The sequence below is a fragment of the Cyphellophora attinorum genome (genome assembly GCF_001299255.1).
Source record: "Cyphellophora attinorum strain CBS 131958 chromosome Unknown Contig2, whole genome shotgun sequence".
In the NCBI taxonomy this organism is placed as follows: domain Eukaryota; kingdom Fungi; phylum Ascomycota; class Eurotiomycetes; order Chaetothyriales; family Cyphellophoraceae; genus Cyphellophora; species Cyphellophora attinorum.
The window spans coordinates 1,208,625-1,225,954 of record NW_017253230.1 but is presented as its reverse complement, the minus strand read 5'-3'; the positions used below and the strand labels follow the sequence as shown (position 1 = coordinate 1,225,954).

Sequence of the window (17,330 nt, the reverse complement as noted above, 5' to 3'; positions counted from 1 at the left end):
CGAATCTTGCAGTAGTCTCTATGCGTGCTGACGAGTTGTTGGTTGAGAGCGTCGCGAGCCAACGGCTATAGAGAGGTTGTTACCTGTACTCTGGACAGAATTTCGGGGCCGGCAGTTTGTCATCGGTCAATTCAATGCAACCAAAAATAGCACACAGGTAGTCAGTTCTGCACGAAGACGCTGAATGAGACTCGACCCGGTGTGTACATCGACATTAACATAACTTATGTGGTATCTTCCAAGATCAAACAACGACAAATCGAACCGCAGGGAATCTAGTAGGACCACAATGTACTGCACAATCATCGCTGCCTTCAACTCCTGCCTGCTGAGTGCAACGATAGCAAACCATCTGCTAAACATCGAACCAGATGTGCCGCAGCCGTTCAGTGTCAGTGTTTTGTCCAGCGCATTATGTGTATCTCTCCGAGATTAAGGTAAGGAATCATTAGGTCGTGCTCTAAAATGTTGTTGGCGTTAATGGTAAAGTTATCGTCTTGTCGCCTCCATGTTGCCCGTGAGCTCGGCCACGCGAGCCTTGATGCGAGCCACGCGTGACTCAATCGCTGTCATGTCGTTAGCACTGACGTTGTCCCCTTCGTTGAAAATGCTTACTCTCTTCGCCGCTCGTCTCTCCATCGTCGGTCCTAGTCTCAGTTCTACTGCGACTGGTCTGCTCTTCCGACTGCCGCACGCGTTCTGCAGCATTCTTTCGAATCTGTGCCCATCTGTCTGTGGCGCTTATGGCTGGTGGCGCGTCGTCCTCGTCCTCATCAGACTCTTCGACCGGGATCGTCACGGCTGAATATGCCGATTGGTGCTGAGGTTTGCGCTTGATTTCGGTGGGCGGAAATTGCTCTCGCACGGGAGAGTCATCAGGCACAAAGGCCGGCTGGTCGTCCAAAGGACCCTGGTCAAATTTCGAGAACTCCTTGTCGGCATCTTCACGTTCGTTTGTATCGACGCGCGAGAGCTGATCGTACTCGTCGTCACGGCGTGTTCGTGGCGGGCCCATGTAGACTTCGTCTGCAGGGGTCTCAGGGTAAGCCCCAGGAATTGGGCTATCGGGCTCTGTGACTGGCTCCGTTGGAGGTGTTGGTGCCCGCGGCTGCTCGATTGTCGGGTTTGGCTTTGTTGGATTGACTGTCTTCATCTTGTTGAAGAAGCTTGGACTGAGTGGTGGCGAGTCGGTTCCACCAGGCGCAAGGCCTGGCTTGCCTTCTAGAGCAGCTTGTGCTGCCAGAATCGCTGGGTCCGTTATCTCAGGCTCACGAGTAGCCTGCTTGGGCTCTTCTGCTCCCTTTGACTTGGATCGCTTAGTTCCGAACAAGCGTCTTATGCCCGTTTGCTTCTGAACGGGTGGAGGTCCCATCTTCCGGTTGCGCTTCTCTTCTGGTGATCTGCGGCCGCCGTCCTGTGATTTGCGCAGCTTGTTTGGCGGGCTCTCGCGTATGGGTGTCGGCACCGGCGAGGCGGCTGGGAGAGGTGCTTCCCTCACTTCTTGGGGGATGGGATCCGCAGGTCTGGTCGGCTCGGGTGGCATCGGGGCAGGCTCAACGATCGTCGGTGTTTCCATCTGTGCCGGAGCAGGCGAAGGCCACTCTTGCTCGGGCGTTTGTTCAGCAGGAGGCTGAGGCAGCTCTTTCGTGTCTTGTCGCGATATTGACGACATCGATCGGTTCAACCCTTCGGAGGGCAAGGTAAGCAGCTCTCGAGATCCTTTCCCGGCCAACTTGTCACCGAGATACTGAGCACGAATCGTCTCTTTGTCATATTTCTTGGCCCATGCCAGGGCAGGAGAGAATTCCTCCTTATTTGGTCCCAGCGTGAACGTGCTGTTGCGGTTCGAGGCCGGAACCTGACTTGGCTGTTCTCGCTTCCGCACAGCTGCTTCCTCAGCAGCCTTCTTTCGACTTAGCTCAGCAGCTGTTTCCTGAATTCGAGCTTGCTGGTCGGGAGCAATGTTTGGGCGTTGATGGCCGTTGGTCTCGGGTATCAGCGGGCTTTTCTTAATCCCAGATCTACGTCGAGTCAATCGGCCGCCTTTTGTAGTGAAGCCAAGAAACGATCGCTTCTTCTCGGTCACGAAAGCACCTGATGGAGGTTCTGGTGCAGCGCCCTTGACTTGCTCCTCCATGACCATCCATCGGCCGTCGGTGAATATGGTTTCGATCAAAGCGCACCGGCCAAAGACAGCCTTGCGTGACTGTGGCTCTTCGACAGCCAGACTGCTAATCCATACCCACCAGAAAGCATCATCGATGTGGACGGAAGAGATACTGGCTAGCTCTCCGGGGTCGAGCTCCATTGGCTCGAGATTTCTTCGATGCGACTGTGAGCTTTGGCCGCGCGTTGCTGCGTTGATTGGCGGCAAGACCTTGTCTGGCGGTAGCAATATAGGAGCACCAGATCTGTTGCCGTTCTCGTCGAATCCCGAAGAAAGAAAATCGGCCCAACTGGGAGTCGTGGGCCGCGCAAGATCCATGGCGCTTTGAGTGCCATTAACATGGCGCGTGGGTCTTGTGTCAAGGAAGCCGCTGTGTTCATCGACCTCGTCGAGCGTGCTGCCGAAGCCGATGTCTTCGAAGCGCGACCATGATGGATCTGACAGACTTGTTGACGTTTTCGCATTTGAAACCTGTGACTCGTTCGTCGAGGAGATAGCGCTCAACACGCGGCGACATTCGTCCGTCAAAGCTTTGACTGGATCCTCGAAACTGGAAAACTCTTGCAGGGCATGATCTGAGTCTCTGTATTCAAAATTCTTCGCACGTCGCAAAAGCGCATATGGAGTCGGTGACACAACATCGACGATCATGACCAGTTTCGTGGTGTCGTTCGAGATAAATCCTCGGCCCGGCGGATACTGCGTCGATTCGAGAATCTGCTGCAAAGACCGTGGTAGACTTAGGACACCGCTTGTCTTTCCCTTGGGCGCGACGGATCGCAAGTACGCGAAGAACAGATGTGTCGCCGCATCGGCAGCAGATTCCCAGGACTTGTATCCTGCATCGAAGCCCTTGCCGGTGTCTATATGGTTGAAGGCCCACCAACCGGCATAGCGGGAGAGTTTGTAGGCAGACAGACCGTTTGTCTTGCCATGTGCGGCGACTGCGGCAATGACTTCGAAGAAGTCGCGGATGATTTGGACTCGTGCTTTCGTTTCGGCACCGATGGGAATGAAGTGGTTGAACGCATCACGAGCGTAGGAAGAGTCTGCGTCGCCGTCAGTTCCCGCTTCTTGCTCTTGCGGTCTTGCTCTTACCAGTCTCTCCCACCTTGAATACTTCGTAGGTGTCCCAAGTCACGACACCACCAGGTAGCCTTGCCCAACACCATTTCATTACCGATATAATGACCTGTAGTTCTCTTAGCATTGTTCCTCGTCCGCGCGGTTCTGCCTACCATCGGCGTAGCCATCCGCAGTTCAGTAGTGAGGGCATCACCGGTTAATGGCTCTCGATCGTTCGGTGGAAAGAAGTAGTTGCGGACGAATGTTCTCGCTGCTGAGGGATCTGAAGATGGTCGGAACGGTAGCAGGAGGAATGGAATATCGAGTGCTGTGTACATTAGGCTTGTCTGCTTGCCTTGTATGGACTGATCGCACCTCTAGATTTTATCTCGGCCGTGCAGGCGTGCAGAAGTTCTGTGACCTCCTCCGGGTCGACTCGCGTTCGCAGCCATGCATCTGACCACTGCTTTTTTGCTGGTTTTGTGCCATTGGTGAGAGGTTGTGCCTTCTTGTGCGCGTCGTCCTTGCTCTTGAAGACTTTGGAGAAGAAAGGCATGGCGTGTGAACATGCAGATGGCGCTCGAAGAGCGGTCAGGCGCAGTCCAGCGGTGCTTTAGGGGTCCAGCCGCCTTGATATTGGGTTGCGGAATGCAGGCAGCGGAATGACGGTCGCAATGGCAGTCGGTGTATTCTTAGACTACACTCGAAGTCGGATCAGCAGCAGTGTATGCTGCGGCCTTGATGTGTTGTCAGGTTTCAGTCAGGGGGAAACTTGATTGCTCGCTAAAATCGAGCCTTCTCCGGCGAATGAGCACCTGCAATAATGAGTGACTGTGGAAAAGATTGGCACGAGTACAAGCTGGACGTATCAACTTGGAGAAGGGACGAGATGGAAGCGAGTGGTCGGTCTCTCGTAGCCATCATCGTGACAACTGCGCCTGGTTCCCTGTTGCCAGAAATCGATGCCGCCGGATGGATAAGAAAACGCCCAATTGAGACGCGCTTCTCTAACGCGATGCCATGGAGTCAACTCTAATGAAACACCCGTCTCCACTTTAGCACTTCCAATATTTCCGCCACTTTCTCAAATCTAAAACGACTTCTTCGTCCTTGCTGTGGCCATGTCCATTGAGCAAGCTGTCAGTAGCCCCTCAAATCACGTCCAGCAGGTGCGTAGCTGCATGAAACAGCAAGGGCGATGGGCGATGTTGCCTTTTCACGAGGGCCGAGCCGCCTCGTGATGGAAATGTCTCCCGAACTTAGATTGCCTTGTCCTACGGCTATGTGGCAGCCCGCCGACGCCCTGTCGTAGTGCTGCGCTATACAAGCACTCAACAGGGCCAAAATGGACCATGTACATATATTTTGGCCGTTCTGCTGAACATCTGCCGGCGCGTCTGAGTTGAGATCGTAAGATGAACGATATATTGACGTCAGCGAAAGTTAACACCCTTCGCGGCCAGAACGATGTTAATAATGATTCAATTGTTATATAGATTAGTGTTGGGCATATCCCCTATTGTCTGGTACATGCATAGATTGTCGCTACCAAATCTCCGTGTTGTACAACCTCGATATTCAAGCCGCAAATTCCACCCAAGCACTGCCACAATGGTGAAGAGCGAGGAAGATGTTATCAAGTAGGTGTTTTCGGGTAGCTCAAGTCGGAACACCGGCCCCTCTAACATGCGCTGTAGAGACTTCAATGCCACAGTCAACATGTCGGCTAAAGAGCTCGAAGACTGGCTGAAGGGCGACTCGTCCAAAGAGTCTGGTTGGAGCCACGACACTCGTTCTGGTGAGAGTGTCGGCCATGCTAGGTAAGGCTCTCCCAGTGACCTGTGGGAAACTCGTGTTGATCGTCTGAAGTGGGCGTAAGATTGTCGAGATCCTGAAGAAGAACCCTAAGAAGGATCCGTCCAAATATGACAAGGATGACATCTCTCACATGAGACGCGTTGCGGCCTACAACAAGCGACATCTGGCTCAAGAAGAAAAAGCCAAGTCGGACACCAATTCCAACAGTTACAAGTCGCTGAAGAACTGTACGTGGCCCTCGAACTCTGCGTCGAGCGGAAATCGATTCCTTTGTCCCGGGTCTGCCCCAGTGTACATCGTCGCTAACAGGTGTACCAGGGGGTCATGATGCTCTCAAGTAGCCTTTTATAGATGACCGAATATAAAGTCCTTGACAGCATCTGAGCCGGCGTATTCGGGGTTCAGCATCACACAAGTCAAGAAGTACGACAGCCCTTGCCGGCGTTTCTCCAGGAAGACGGGCCGAAACTTGTATATCGCGCTCTTCGGGGGAAGTGGTGGAAGTGATCGCGTTGTGTGGTTGGGAAAGTTCTTCGCCAAACGGTAGCGTAGATCGACAAATTCTGAATACCGTTTGCGAACCGTCATCGGTCCGCCGTCGAGTGTCTGAACCGTGCAATTCCACACCACGTAGGCACCTATACCCGTGGGGTTACCATTTACGATGACATATCCATCGATGGCTATCTGCTTAGCCCATAAAGCGCTCTGCGATGGTGACAGCGGATCCGTGCCATCGTTGTCTTCCAAGGAGATCGGCGGCGGACCCTGCAACGAGGACTGTGTCGCACTCGAAACAGTCCTCTTGTGCTGCCAGTAGGGCGGCGAAACGGCTGAGTGGCGTTTCGCTTTCACGTCCTCAGCCTCGGAAGTATTCAAGCTCTCCGTTGGCAGTGGCGTGGCTTGGTCATGCTCCATTCATGTGATAGAAGCTTGTACGAGCGATGCCTTAGTCGCCTGATGAGCTGGGCGTCAAAGATTCTGGAGCGATGCCATTTCATACAATCGAGACAGTTGTGGCAAGGACGTCTAGACGCGGTCGAGTACGTCGAAGAGTCAGCCGTTCATCCCAGCACAAGCCTTCTTTGCTAGACCCATTCCGGCCTAAGACCCACCGACACGCCTTATCGCGTTATAATAGCAGATGAGACAGTCCATCCTATCTCAGACCTCGAATCTGCATGGCTTCCGCGTCATTTGCATCTCGACGAGCAGACTCTGACGACATTGCGCAGGCACGAGGTGTCGATTGTGGCTACGTTGCTGGCATGCGAGATGCAGTCCGACTGAATACGCTTCCAGCGAATTGGCTCAGTGCGGGGAAGGAGCACTGCCCAAGGGGTACTACAGAGCACGAGGAAGGAGCTACTAGCACTGTCTTGATAGCTCTGACGATGATCAGTCACTCTTGCTCTTCATGTCTCGCACTTGCTGATGCCCTGATAACCGAAACAATGACCGAAGGTTGGTCGAAATCATCCCTTTGATCAACATCATGGCCAAGCCTACCGTTCTCATCGTCTGTACCCTCGATACGAAGGGCGAAGAGGCTCTCTATCTGCGTGAACAGATCCATCGCAACGGCGGAGGCGCAACACTAATTCTCGACGCGTCTCATACTAGCCAGAACGTTCAACGCTACCGAGAGTGGTCTGACGAGATCATCGCACCCTGTCTGGAGCATTCCCAGGAGCTATCGACGCTACCGCGTGGCAAGTATGTCGACAAGGCAATCGAGTTGTGTCTCCCTCCGGTCAAGGACCTCGTCGAGAAAGGACAAATCCATGGCATAGTCTCTGCGGCAGGCAGCACTGGCTCGTCACTGGCTTGTGCAATCATGCGACGAGCTTGTCCGATCGGCTTCCCTAAACTCATGGTGTCTACAATGGCATCGGGTGATATCAAGCCGTACATCGAGGAATCCGACATCACGATGATGTACTCTGTCGTCGACATTGCTGGCCTCAACTCGATCTTGAAGAGAATTCTGGGCAACGCTGCCGCAGCGATCGCCGCTATGACCAACGCCTATGCACAGTCCCTCACAGCCACTTCGCCGGGCACCGAATCGTCCAGACGGGTCGGTATAAGCATGTTCGGAGTGACTACCACAGCCGTTGAGCACATCCGGAAGCTGTTGAGCTCACCACCACACCAAATCGAAACATATGTCTTCCACGCGACAGGTGCAGGTGGTCGAGCCATGGAGAGGCTCGTTGATGAAGGCCAGCTTGATGCTGTGATTGACCTTACAACGACAGAAATTGCAGAGTAAGTCACACGGTCATGCGCCGACTGCCATTGGAAATGCAGGCCACATTGAGTGCGTCTCGGAGCCTATGTCCCCAGACCATGAAGCACTGCTTTGACTGCGCCTATGTTCCTGTCTCGACCAAGGGCCATTGTTCCGAGACAAAGCTGACGAGATTGTAGCGAGCTGTTTGGTGGTGTCCTGACGGCCGGACCTGACAGACTTGAGGCGGCAGCGCGGAAGGGCGTACCATATGTGGTATCTGTTGGAGGCAAGTCAGCCTTGAATTATCCGAGCATATACTGATCTCGTTCTCAGCTGTTGACATGGTCAACTTCGGACCGAAGGAATCCGTGCCCGAGCGATTTCGCGATCGCAATCTGCACTACCACAACCCTACTGTCACACTCATGCGAACGACAAAGGAGAACAATCTGCAGATAGGCAAGTTCATTGGATCGCAACTCAAGACACACAGCAAAGATCAAAGCAAAGTCAAAGTACTGCTTCCCATGAAAGGCGTCAGCATGATCGATGCCCCTGGTCAACCTTTCCACGACCCGGAAGCCGATACTGAGCTGTTCAATGCTGTCATTAGCGAGCTAGACGGGACCGACATTCTCGTCGAAAAGGTGCCCGACCATATCAATGACGAGAAGTTTGCTGCGCAGGTCGCCGAAGCTTTAATGACCATGCTGGATGTCGACGTTGACCCGAGAGCAAATCGCTTGGCAAACGCGAGACGCCGAAAATGGAGCTTTGACCACGGTGCAACGGTGAATGTGATCAGGAGAAGCAGTACGATGGAGGTCCCAACGGTCCTTGAGGACTGATCGAGAGTACTGTGGCGGTAAGACATCCCTCAGAAGGTGAGCTTTTGAGATCCAACCACGCACCATTTCCATCCGCACCAGCAGAATAGCAACGCCTTCAGGAACAATTCGGTCCCCTCCAAAGCAGATTCAGTCCATCCGGTTCATTTAACTCACTCGCATCACTAAACCTCCCAGCGTTGTCCTGATCGCAGAGTTCAAAGTTCTCCTCTTCCTCGTCTTCTGCGTCCTGGACTCTGCTTCAGCTTTCTCGAGTACTGTCCTGCCGTCGTCTGCATCGTCTCCCACGACTCGGCCGTCGCTGGCTGCATAATGACCCCAGGCAACCACTTCACAATTTCAGCTCCTTCAGCTCCGCTCCGCCCAGTGACTCACAAACATTGCTTGGCAACATATGCGCTTCTAACATCAGGGTGTATCGTCCTGCCTCTTCTCGTCTGAGGAAGGGTGGAGCGGATTTTTCTCAGCTCATTGCACCGGTTCCATCTCGGCTATAGTACTATTGCAAGTCACGAACCTTACGCGACACCGCGATGACGATGGAGACTCCGCAAAATCAGATGGAAGTGCGCAGCAGGAAGCCGACCTGCCTTATTGGGCGATTGTTGTGTTTGGGCGGAGCCTCACGGTGGACGAAGAGGGTGGAGCGGAAATCTGCTCAAACCACTTTCACATTCAGCTCCCACCATTTGTGACTCACATGTTCGTCCTCCGCTGACATGTGATCCTCAACCAGAGCTCTATATAACCATGCCCTTCCCTCACTCTCCTCAGAGATTTTCTTTCCTTCCTTTGTACAACATCTGTCGAATGATATTGCCATATTTCAAATTTGCCATACTTGAGCATTGAGATATGTTGGTATTTGAAGTCATATGTGTGTGCACCATCGTCTGGCTTTGCTTTGCAAAGCCTTCGGGGGTGTAATGTTCTCCCTAGATGGTCACCTGCTGCAACGGTCGTCCCTTCTGTAGTCCATGTATTGTACGTGCACATCGCCTGCTCATTCCTGCGGACGAGCCGAAAGGCAGTCGTCCGGCGTGATCATCCAGTGCTATGTCGTCATTACAACGATTATTGCCATCCACGGTCTTCCTCCTCTCCATCACGTCGGTCAACTCGCTCCTCGGACTTCGTGAACCATTGAAGCCAGAAGTAAACACTGTTCACACATACACAGCGCAACAGACATCCAACATACTCTTCTACAACATGGCCCCTTCCCGCACCGACCTCCTGGCCACCTTCCGCCAACAGATCACCAATGGCCAACCCATCATCGGCGCCGGTGCCGGCACAGGCCTCTCCGCGAAATTCATAGAAGCCGGCGGCGCAGACCTCATCATAATCTACAACAGCGGCCGCTTCCGCATGGCCGGCCGCGGCTCCCTCGCCGGCCTGATGCCCTACGGCGACGCCAACGCCATCGTCGTCTCCATGGCCTCCGAGGTCCTTCCCGTCGTCAAACCGACTACGCCTGTGCTAGCGGGAGTCTGTGGCACAGACCCGTTCCGGCTAATGCCGCAGTTTCTACGGCAGTTGAAGGAGATGGGCTTCGCGGGTGTGCAGAATTTTCCGACGGTGGGGTTGATTGATGGGACGTTCAGGGCGAATTTGGAGGAGACGGGGATGGGTTATGGGAAGGAGGTTGAGATGATTGCGGAGGCACATGAATTGGGGCTGTTGACGACGCCCTATGTGTTTAATGTGGAGGAGGCGGAGGCGATGACGAGGCTGGGGCCGATGTGCTGGTTTGCCATATGGGACTTACGACCAGTGGGAGTATTGGGGCGAAGACGGGGAAGTCGTTGGATGATTGTGTGGGGCTGATTCAGGATATGAGGGATGCGGCTGTAAAGATCAATGAGGAGATCATTGTCTTATGTCACGGTGGGCCGATTGCTGAACCGAAGGACGCGGAGTATGTGCTTGGGAGGACGAGGGGGGTGCATGGGTTTTTTGGGGCGAGTAGTATGGAGAGGTTGCCTGTCGAATTGGCGATTACGAACATCACGAAGGACTTCAAGGGCATCAAATTCAGCATTTGAGATCAGGGTGCATACCCAAGGTAACCGAGATCCTTCGAGCGGATGTGGAAGGATGAGAGGTGACAACCAGCCAGATGCAAGCCGTATCATGTGACGCCACAGACTAGGGTTTCAACGAAGATGTTGTTCAGGGAGTAGCCATGCTACATTGACAGTGCAGGCAAATCTGCCGGAATACTTACGCCTTGCCGACATTCATCAAGGCAACGCGAGGAAAACAGAATTTGTAAGTCGAGATTTATGACCTCAAGTCAAGCAACGCGCAAGACGTCGTCGCACGGCACATTATCAGGCTCGCCGTGAGACTGTCCATGCCCTTGGCAGTCCGGACGAGTCGATGCCGACTGGCGCGAGCGGCAACGAGGACGGGCCAGCGATACTGTCCGCAGACTGTCTCCAGAGTACAGGACCGAGAACTCACGCCTTCGCCGTGCCAGTCTCAATTCCCGACATAGCTGTGTTCTCAGCTCAAGCGGATGCGGTATCCGAGCAGGCATTGGCTTGTTGGCTGTCGCAAAGCCGAGAGTCCTCAATCTTGTGATCACAGCACCAAAAGAGCTGTGGTGCTTTTCACTTGATACTACTACAATGGATGGACGATACTCGCTGAGCGATCTCAAGAAGCCAATGCGTAATTGTACATCTCTGCTGTTGCCAACCACCGCAGAGGTGCGTCAAAGGTTGATGGCACTTGCGATCATAGGTCTGCTGGAGTTGCTAGGTACGGGCAGACTCAGCCCAAGGTTGTCTAGTTGTACAATTATTCGAGAGAACTCTGGCAGTCGCAAGTGAGTCGGCTTTGACGAGGCCAGTTGGATACGAACACGTCGGAGAAAAGCATTTAATTCTGCCTCCCTGTCGGAATCTTAGCCTGCATGCATAGGGTGGGACAGGTCTCAATCCCAGCGGGCGACCTGGCTGTCCCTCGGTACAACAAACAGTATCTTCAGTGGTCTTGTTAGGGACATGCAACGTTCAGCGAGGGTAGTCGATGCTCATCGACTCTGCCTCACTCCTGCTCAATTTTCGTTAAAGAAGGAGGGAGGGCAAGATGTTCAAAGTTTGAAGAGAATGGCCGGCTCCGCCCCCACCAAGGTTCCTCTGGAATACGAAGAAGCTTCGACCATCCCTCCTGCCAAGACGTCGTCTTAGCGAGGCTTGACTCTTAATGAGATTGCTACCTTCCCGTCCACCTACGAACATTGCTTGCAGAGCCAGAGACTTGCCAGGTACGGTCTCATCCTGCGGCTCGGTCACACTCCATCAGAGCACTAAAACTCATGGGATTGCGCTCATCGTAAGCTTAGTGCCTAAACACGTATCAATGGAGACGCAGGAACTCGATACCTGCCGCGCTCATGTTCGAACTGGTCTACAGATTGGCAACCGAGTTCTCGGGAAAGGGCAGGCTCGATGGCTTTGCGACTTGCCTCCGATTGGGCAATTGACCCGAGAACGAACATTTACGCAGGCCATGAATCTATTATTGACCTGATCTGCATCTGACCAGGGACTATTCACTACTGCTTCGCTCTAGGGTTCGACATGGCCCGCATACTACCCTGCACAGGTTAACAAGGATGAGGATCAATTAGCTAAGGTACTCCAGCTAATATCGCATTCACGTATCCCGCCTACAAACCCACCACTCACGGCGGATCTGATCTGAATTAAGTGGCATGACTGGCTCACTGCTAACATACCAGGGCCAAAGTAGAGGCTTTCCCCGTTGCACCGCTTCCGGTTGCGGTTCCCCTCCACTAGTCCTCTCTTGTCGCGAATCGACCTCGACAGTGGTGGCAGTGAGTACATTTTCTCGACCGCTGGCTCTTGGCAGACCAGGGAGTCCGTCCTATCGCCACTGCACGCAGGCCAACATGGGTCCAGCCTTACCCGTATTTGCTGCAAGCAATTGGTCTCGGTCTCAATGCGCCACATGTCTCTGGATGCAAGGCAAATTGCTTCCAAAGAAGTGGCACTGGTGGGTGGGCTGCAAGAAGACAAAAGGCACGGTCTCGGACAATGTCATGCTTGCGACCACATCTTCATCGTCCAAAGATCAGCGTTGACACCCTTCGCTCTCAGTCTCTGTTCGTGACTTACGCTCGTTTCACGCTATCATCGACCTGCCGTGAGGCATTCCAGTACGCTGAGGCACCGCACAACAACACCACTGGGATCTCCGATCGGCATTGCTACCAAACACACAGCGATGCTCTGTCTCTCGTCAATATTGGGCTTCGCTCTCGCCAGCCTTCTCACGCTGAGCAACGCCCAATCCGAACCAAAGAAACACATCGCTGCTGACAGTGCGGGCCAAGGTGGTTACTACCGCTTTCCCACCACGCCCGCCGCCCGGTCTCTTGTGCTTGCGCGTACTGTACCTCTCATGTCCATTCCTGGCTCCAAGGAGAAGCGCCAGGACTCCTGTACCGGTTCGTCCTCATCCACCTGTATCTTTGACTTTATGCGACCCAGCTAAAAAATCTTTGCGCGCGACAGGCACCTGTGTGGAATGTTTCGGCTCCGGCTACACGCTCTGTCCCGGCTCGTCTGCTCATTGCTACCTACCCGGCGACTCGAATTACGGGCTAGACACATGCTCCCCAACGTCCTCAACGCCGACAAGCGACACTGAGTCAAGTAGTCGCCCGACTTCGACTGGATCTGCTGGGAACAGCGATTTCTGTTTTGGCGCGAGCGCGACCTGCGTAAGCTGCTTTGGGGCGGGATACCTGGAGTGTGCCGACGGGATAAATTGCTATAACCCGAGCGGTAAGACTTTCTCTACCTCTCCCTACCTCTCTGTCCGTGTTGAAATGGTACGACCAGAGCAGTGGTGTGGCTGATTCTACCGGTGAAACACAGATCCAGAGTACGCCACCTGTCCAGACGACTCGGACAGCTCATCCTCCTCGTCCTCTTCTCCTTCCTCTTCGACATCATCAGGCATCGCAAGCACGACCTCCTCCTGTGAAGAACTCCACGGACCAGGCAACATCCCTTGTGCTCCAGACGGATGCTACAACCCGGACGAGGACGAGGTATGTTGTGCAGATGGCTACTACTGTGATGAGGGCGAGACATGTAGTACTGTTGTCGGGCAGTGCTGTAGTCCTGTGAGTCAGAGCATCGGCCTTTGTCGATATGCTGATCTCGTTGAAACGGCTTGCTAATCATAAGAACCAGAACTCGATCCTCTCCGGCTGCAAAGGCTCCTCGGGCGCAAGCGGAAGCGCAGCCGCGTCGTCATCGGTGGCGTTCGGCGCGACAGGCACGCGGGCGACGACTTCGTCAACGCCGACCACGTTCTCGGCTACCTCAGACCAGGCTTCTGGCGCCGATGCGATGGTGGCAGGCCTTGACGTACTACTGGTGAAGGTCGTGGCCGCGCTGATTGGTGGAGCTGGATTTTTGCTGGTCGCTTTGTGAGCTTGGCCGTTGAAGCGAGTATAAAGAAGAATCTCAACAAAGGGGAGATTGTTGCAACAGAAGTGAGAGATTGTTGCAACAGAAGAAGGAGCGAGAGGAAGCAGCTAGGATGAAGCAAAGTGGCTGGACGGGTGAATCTTGTCTCTACCTACCTATTGAATAAACATCCCCCCGTCAACTGCTATGATTTTGTTATGAACGTAACCGGTCTTGACGATCCAAAGCACCGTCTCTGCGATCTCTTCTGGTTTGCCAAGACGGCCGATTGGAATTTCTACCAAAAGTAGTCAGAGTCAGCATCCCGTTATCAATGTCATGTCCTGAACGTCGGGTTGAATGCGAACTCACTGGCAGACAACTCAGCTGAAGCACCAGGCAACATCTTCGTCTCCTCGATCAGAGCAGGCGCAACACCATTGATCGTGAGGCCATTCTTGGCATATGCGCCTGCCAGCCAATGCACCAGGCCATGCAATGCTGACTTGGATGAGCTGGCAAAGTGGCATTCATCAGCAACGAACGTGTCGGGAGAGAACTGTTGCAGTCGAAACTCACGCATAATGCGGTCCCACAACTGCCAAAGTTGATTAGCTTTGTCTCGGGAAAAGGGCGTATGCTCGAAGATAGGGCTGTAAGGTCAACGAGAGAACTGCTTTGTGATTCCGAGACATATTCTCAGGCAGTCTTCTAAGTAACGCTCATTTCCGGACACAGGTGTGCCCATGGGAGAGGTACTTACGACCGCCCGTGAACCCCGCGACACTACTGCAGAAGACCACCCGTCCGAACCCCCTCTCCACCATAGCCGGCACACACAATTGAGTCAAGAGGTACGCACTCCCGCAATTCGCGCGCCAAGTCGCCTCAAATTCCTCCACACTCACCTCACCAATATCCTTAACCCCAGACTTACCCAGCGTGAGTCCCGCATTATTGAACAGGATAGTTGGGTGGCCGAGTTCTTTGATCACCGAGGCATGCAAGCTTCGAGCGCCGTCGTAAGAGGAGAGGTCCGCCTGGAAGCTGGCGGCGCGGACACCAAGGGATTTGATCGACTCTACTAGTTCTGAGGCTGTGGATGATGCGGTGTTGTAGTGCACGGCGATGGAGCAGCCTAGTTTCGCCAGCGCGAGACATGTTGCTTTGCCGATACCGCCTGTTGCTCCTGTGACTAGTGCTAGATGGGGGGAGAGGTCTGTGAGGACTGTCATGCCGGGCGACCAACTCAGAGGATACGAGATAGTGTCGCAAACATGTAGGTGCAGCCAATTCTGGAGCGGTTCAAACGTTCACGTCATGCCGTATTCTCCAGGATGATCGCCGTCTTACCTAGCCGCATTTATATATCCGAGGTTGGTCTTTGCCTGTGACTCTGCTTGCTGGGCACCGGTAGCATCGCTAAGCTTCCGCAGCAACTACAGTCTCCAGGGAAGTCGACATGGAAGTAGGGACTTCTTCTCAAGGCGCACGCCCCGTGCAGGGAGGCTCGGCGACAGTCAGGACTCAGCAGGAAAACAGACGGCGGGTCTTATATAAGACCGGTCGACTAGTGGGACGTTTCAACAGACCGGATGACGCGAAATGCCTAGCGAAGCCGGATGACTCGTAGTTGCTTGCTGAAACCGGACGACTAGCTTCATGCTCTGAGGCCGGATGACATGATTGACTGATTTCATTTCTTCTTGCCTGTACAGCAAGCTCATGTGCTGGCCTTGCGCTTCTAATAAAGCATTCATCTGTGCATATTCTCGTTATCGATGGTAATCGTCTCGACTATCAGGAGCCCCACAGAGCCCGCCTGGTTCGACTTCAGGCCTCAAGGGTATCATCAAAGCCACATGTGCAGGGTAGAGTTCTCGTGGGCATCCTATTTCCCACTTCTGAGTCCCCGCCCTCCTAGGCCGCCACTGCCACCGCCTCCACCAAGACATAGCCACCACCAACCTTAGCACTCGTCGAGTCCATCGACCAGCCGTTTTCATCCTCCCAATCCAGCGCCGAAGCACCTTTCTTCTTGCTCGGAGTCGGCGCTTTGGTCTCCAGTCCGGCGTTAGCCATAGTGATCCGCATGAGCTTGAGGTACGCATCTTTCGTGAAGTTGTCGAGTGTGCGCTCGGCCTCTTTATACGTATCGACGCGCGCGTCTGGTTTGCTGACAACGAGCAGATTCTTCTCCATGTCGAGACGAGCGTTCAGCTTTCCTTCTTCGATCAGAGTGACGAGCTCGTCCAGTAGTGTTATTGAGATATGTGTGACTCCATTGGTCGTGGCGGCGTTGTTGGTGGTCGTCTTGACGGCAGCTTCCCCGAAGACCTTCTCCATGTTCTCCAGACGGACACTGCCGAAAGGCTCAAAGTATTGCACGATGCTCTTCTCCCGAACTCGGCGGTAGAGTCTATCGACGTGGGGCTGAAGGTAGAGATCGAGGAGGTAGTCGTTGCGGTATGATTCGAGGATTTCGAGACATTGGGTGTATTTGCAGGCCACGAAGAAGCTGGTGGCTCGGCGGATATGTGGTTCGAGTTCGAGGAAATTGCGGAATGAAGGGTTGTCGAGCACTCTGGCTTGTAGCTCGGAGCGGGACATGGTTGCCAGTGCGCATAGGCCGCCGTAGACTGCGATGTCGTTCAGCGTCATGAACTTTGTGAGGATCTGGCCGAGTTCGCTGATGGCGGGATCGCAGCTCAGGAAGAGAAAGGCGGCGTCCTTGTACTCCCCATTGCACATCCGCTGCAGACCATTAATGGCAGTGACGATGCGTTGGTGGCGTGACTCCTCCGGCTTCATCTGTAGAGCTTGTATCTTGACGACCTGAGATTGGACGGCCATCCAATTGCGCTGCTCGACTGCGACATCGATGATATGGAAGGCAGTCTGTGAGATGTGCGCGGGGGTTGTGCAGAAGTCTCGCATGCGGCCGAAGGCTTTGGAAGCGTTAATCAGATCACCAAGATCTTGGTAGTGGATGCCCAGGTCCTCATTACCCATCTTCCCTAGAGTATCAGCAATATGCCACGGAGATTCACAGGACTGTGCCAACCTACACGTATGCTCTCTTTGATGAGGTTGTTCTTGTAGCCCTTCAACTCATTCTCTAGCCGCTGTGTCTCCTTCGCATTCTTTTTCTCTACGTCGACCGCCCAGCTCGTGTCTAGCAGGTTCTCGGTGTCGCGATAGTTGGGTACCGTTTGCAGTAGCTTGATGGCTTCTTCGAGATTGTGTAGATCGGAGCCTCTTCTTGCCTCCCGGATTGCAAGTTTGGCCGCCTCTTCGCGCAGCGGGGGACAGCATGCGCCTATGAGATACAGTCGTCTGAATACTGTTCTTCCTGGAGACAGTGTCAGCGGTTGCGCGGAGAGACGTTCATAGATCGTGGCGTACCTCGATAGTTGCTGATGTATGATGTCAATTCGAACTTGGGCGCCTCTGTTTCACGGTCAGTATCTCGAAGTCTCGGAGCCATATCTCTCTCTCTCTGCATACCATTGACTGTGATCGTGGAAGACGGCGGCGAGGCAGGCGTCGCTCCAATAAAGTCGGCCATATCGGACGATGACCTCTGGAAAGGCTACGACTTCCAAGACTTGCCAGTGAGAAAGGAATATCCGCTCATGACGATACAGACTAAACACCAGTACGCCAGAGATGCGAAGTTATGAAACCGAATGTTGAACACTTCTAGACTAGAGAATTGAATGAGGCAACATCACCTCACG

At 53.8% G+C, this 17,330-nt stretch overlaps 7 protein-coding genes across 7 annotated transcripts; 3 read left to right on the top strand and 4 right to left on the bottom strand.

Moving 5' to 3' along the window:
- Positions 1 to 489: 489 nt before the first annotated feature.
- AB675_2765 (Morphogenesis-related protein MSB1) lies at positions 490 to 3,788 on the bottom strand (the record flags this gene model as incomplete). The annotated part of the gene is made up of 5 exons (XM_018142761.1): positions 490 to 566; positions 616 to 3,216; positions 3,266 to 3,359; positions 3,406 to 3,560; positions 3,608 to 3,788. The coding sequence occupies 5 exons, from the start codon at positions 3,786 to 3,788 to the stop codon at positions 490 to 492; spliced, it is 3,108 nt and encodes a 1,035-aa protein (XP_018005107.1).
- A 1,607-nt stretch (positions 3,789 to 5,395) lies between these two features.
- Positions 5,396 to 5,968, bottom strand: AB675_2763 (PX domain-containing protein YPT35; the record flags this gene model as incomplete). Its single annotated transcript, XM_018142760.1, has 1 exon — positions 5,396 to 5,968. The coding sequence occupies one exon, from the start codon at positions 5,966 to 5,968 to the stop codon at positions 5,396 to 5,398; it is 573 nt and encodes a 190-aa protein (XP_018005336.1).
- Positions 5,969 to 6,545: 577 nt separating this feature from the next.
- AB675_2762 (uncharacterized protein) lies at positions 6,546 to 7,607 on the top strand (the record flags this gene model as incomplete). The annotated part of the gene is made up of 2 exons (XM_018142759.1): positions 6,546 to 7,321; positions 7,484 to 7,607. The coding sequence occupies 2 exons, from the start codon at positions 6,546 to 6,548 to the stop codon at positions 7,605 to 7,607; spliced, it is 900 nt and encodes a 299-aa protein (XP_018004971.1).
- A 20-nt stretch (positions 7,608 to 7,627) lies between these two features.
- Positions 7,628 to 8,134, top strand: AB675_2761 (uncharacterized protein; the record flags this gene model as incomplete). The annotated part of the gene is made up of 1 exon (XM_018142758.1): positions 7,628 to 8,134. One exon carries the CDS (start codon positions 7,628 to 7,630, stop codon positions 8,132 to 8,134), a length of 507 nt encoding a protein of 168 aa, XP_018004886.1.
- A 1,056-nt stretch (positions 8,135 to 9,190) lies between these two features.
- Positions 9,191 to 10,182, top strand: AB675_2760 (uncharacterized protein; the record flags this gene model as incomplete). The annotated part of the gene is made up of 2 exons (XM_018142757.1): positions 9,191 to 9,885; positions 9,912 to 10,182. The coding sequence occupies 2 exons, from the start codon at positions 9,191 to 9,193 to the stop codon at positions 10,180 to 10,182; spliced, it is 966 nt and encodes a 321-aa protein (XP_018005120.1).
- Positions 10,183 to 13,358: 3,176 nt separating this feature from the next.
- On the bottom strand, positions 13,359 to 14,825 carry AB675_2759 (putative oxido YmfI; the record flags this gene model as incomplete). The annotated part of the gene is made up of 5 exons (XM_018142755.1): positions 13,359 to 13,599; positions 13,780 to 13,888; positions 13,963 to 14,105; positions 14,170 to 14,188; positions 14,354 to 14,825. 5 exons carry the CDS (start codon positions 14,823 to 14,825, stop codon positions 13,359 to 13,361), a joined length of 984 nt encoding a protein of 327 aa, XP_018005229.1.
- Positions 14,826 to 15,510: 685 nt separating this feature from the next.
- AB675_2758 (COP9 signalosome complex subunit 1) lies at positions 15,511 to 17,158 on the bottom strand (the record flags this gene model as incomplete). The annotated part of the gene is made up of 4 exons (XM_018142754.1): positions 15,511 to 16,607; positions 16,655 to 16,942; positions 16,996 to 17,040; positions 17,098 to 17,158. 4 exons carry the CDS (start codon positions 17,156 to 17,158, stop codon positions 15,511 to 15,513), a joined length of 1,491 nt encoding a protein of 496 aa, XP_018005002.1.
- Positions 17,159 to 17,330: the final 172 nt, after the last annotated feature.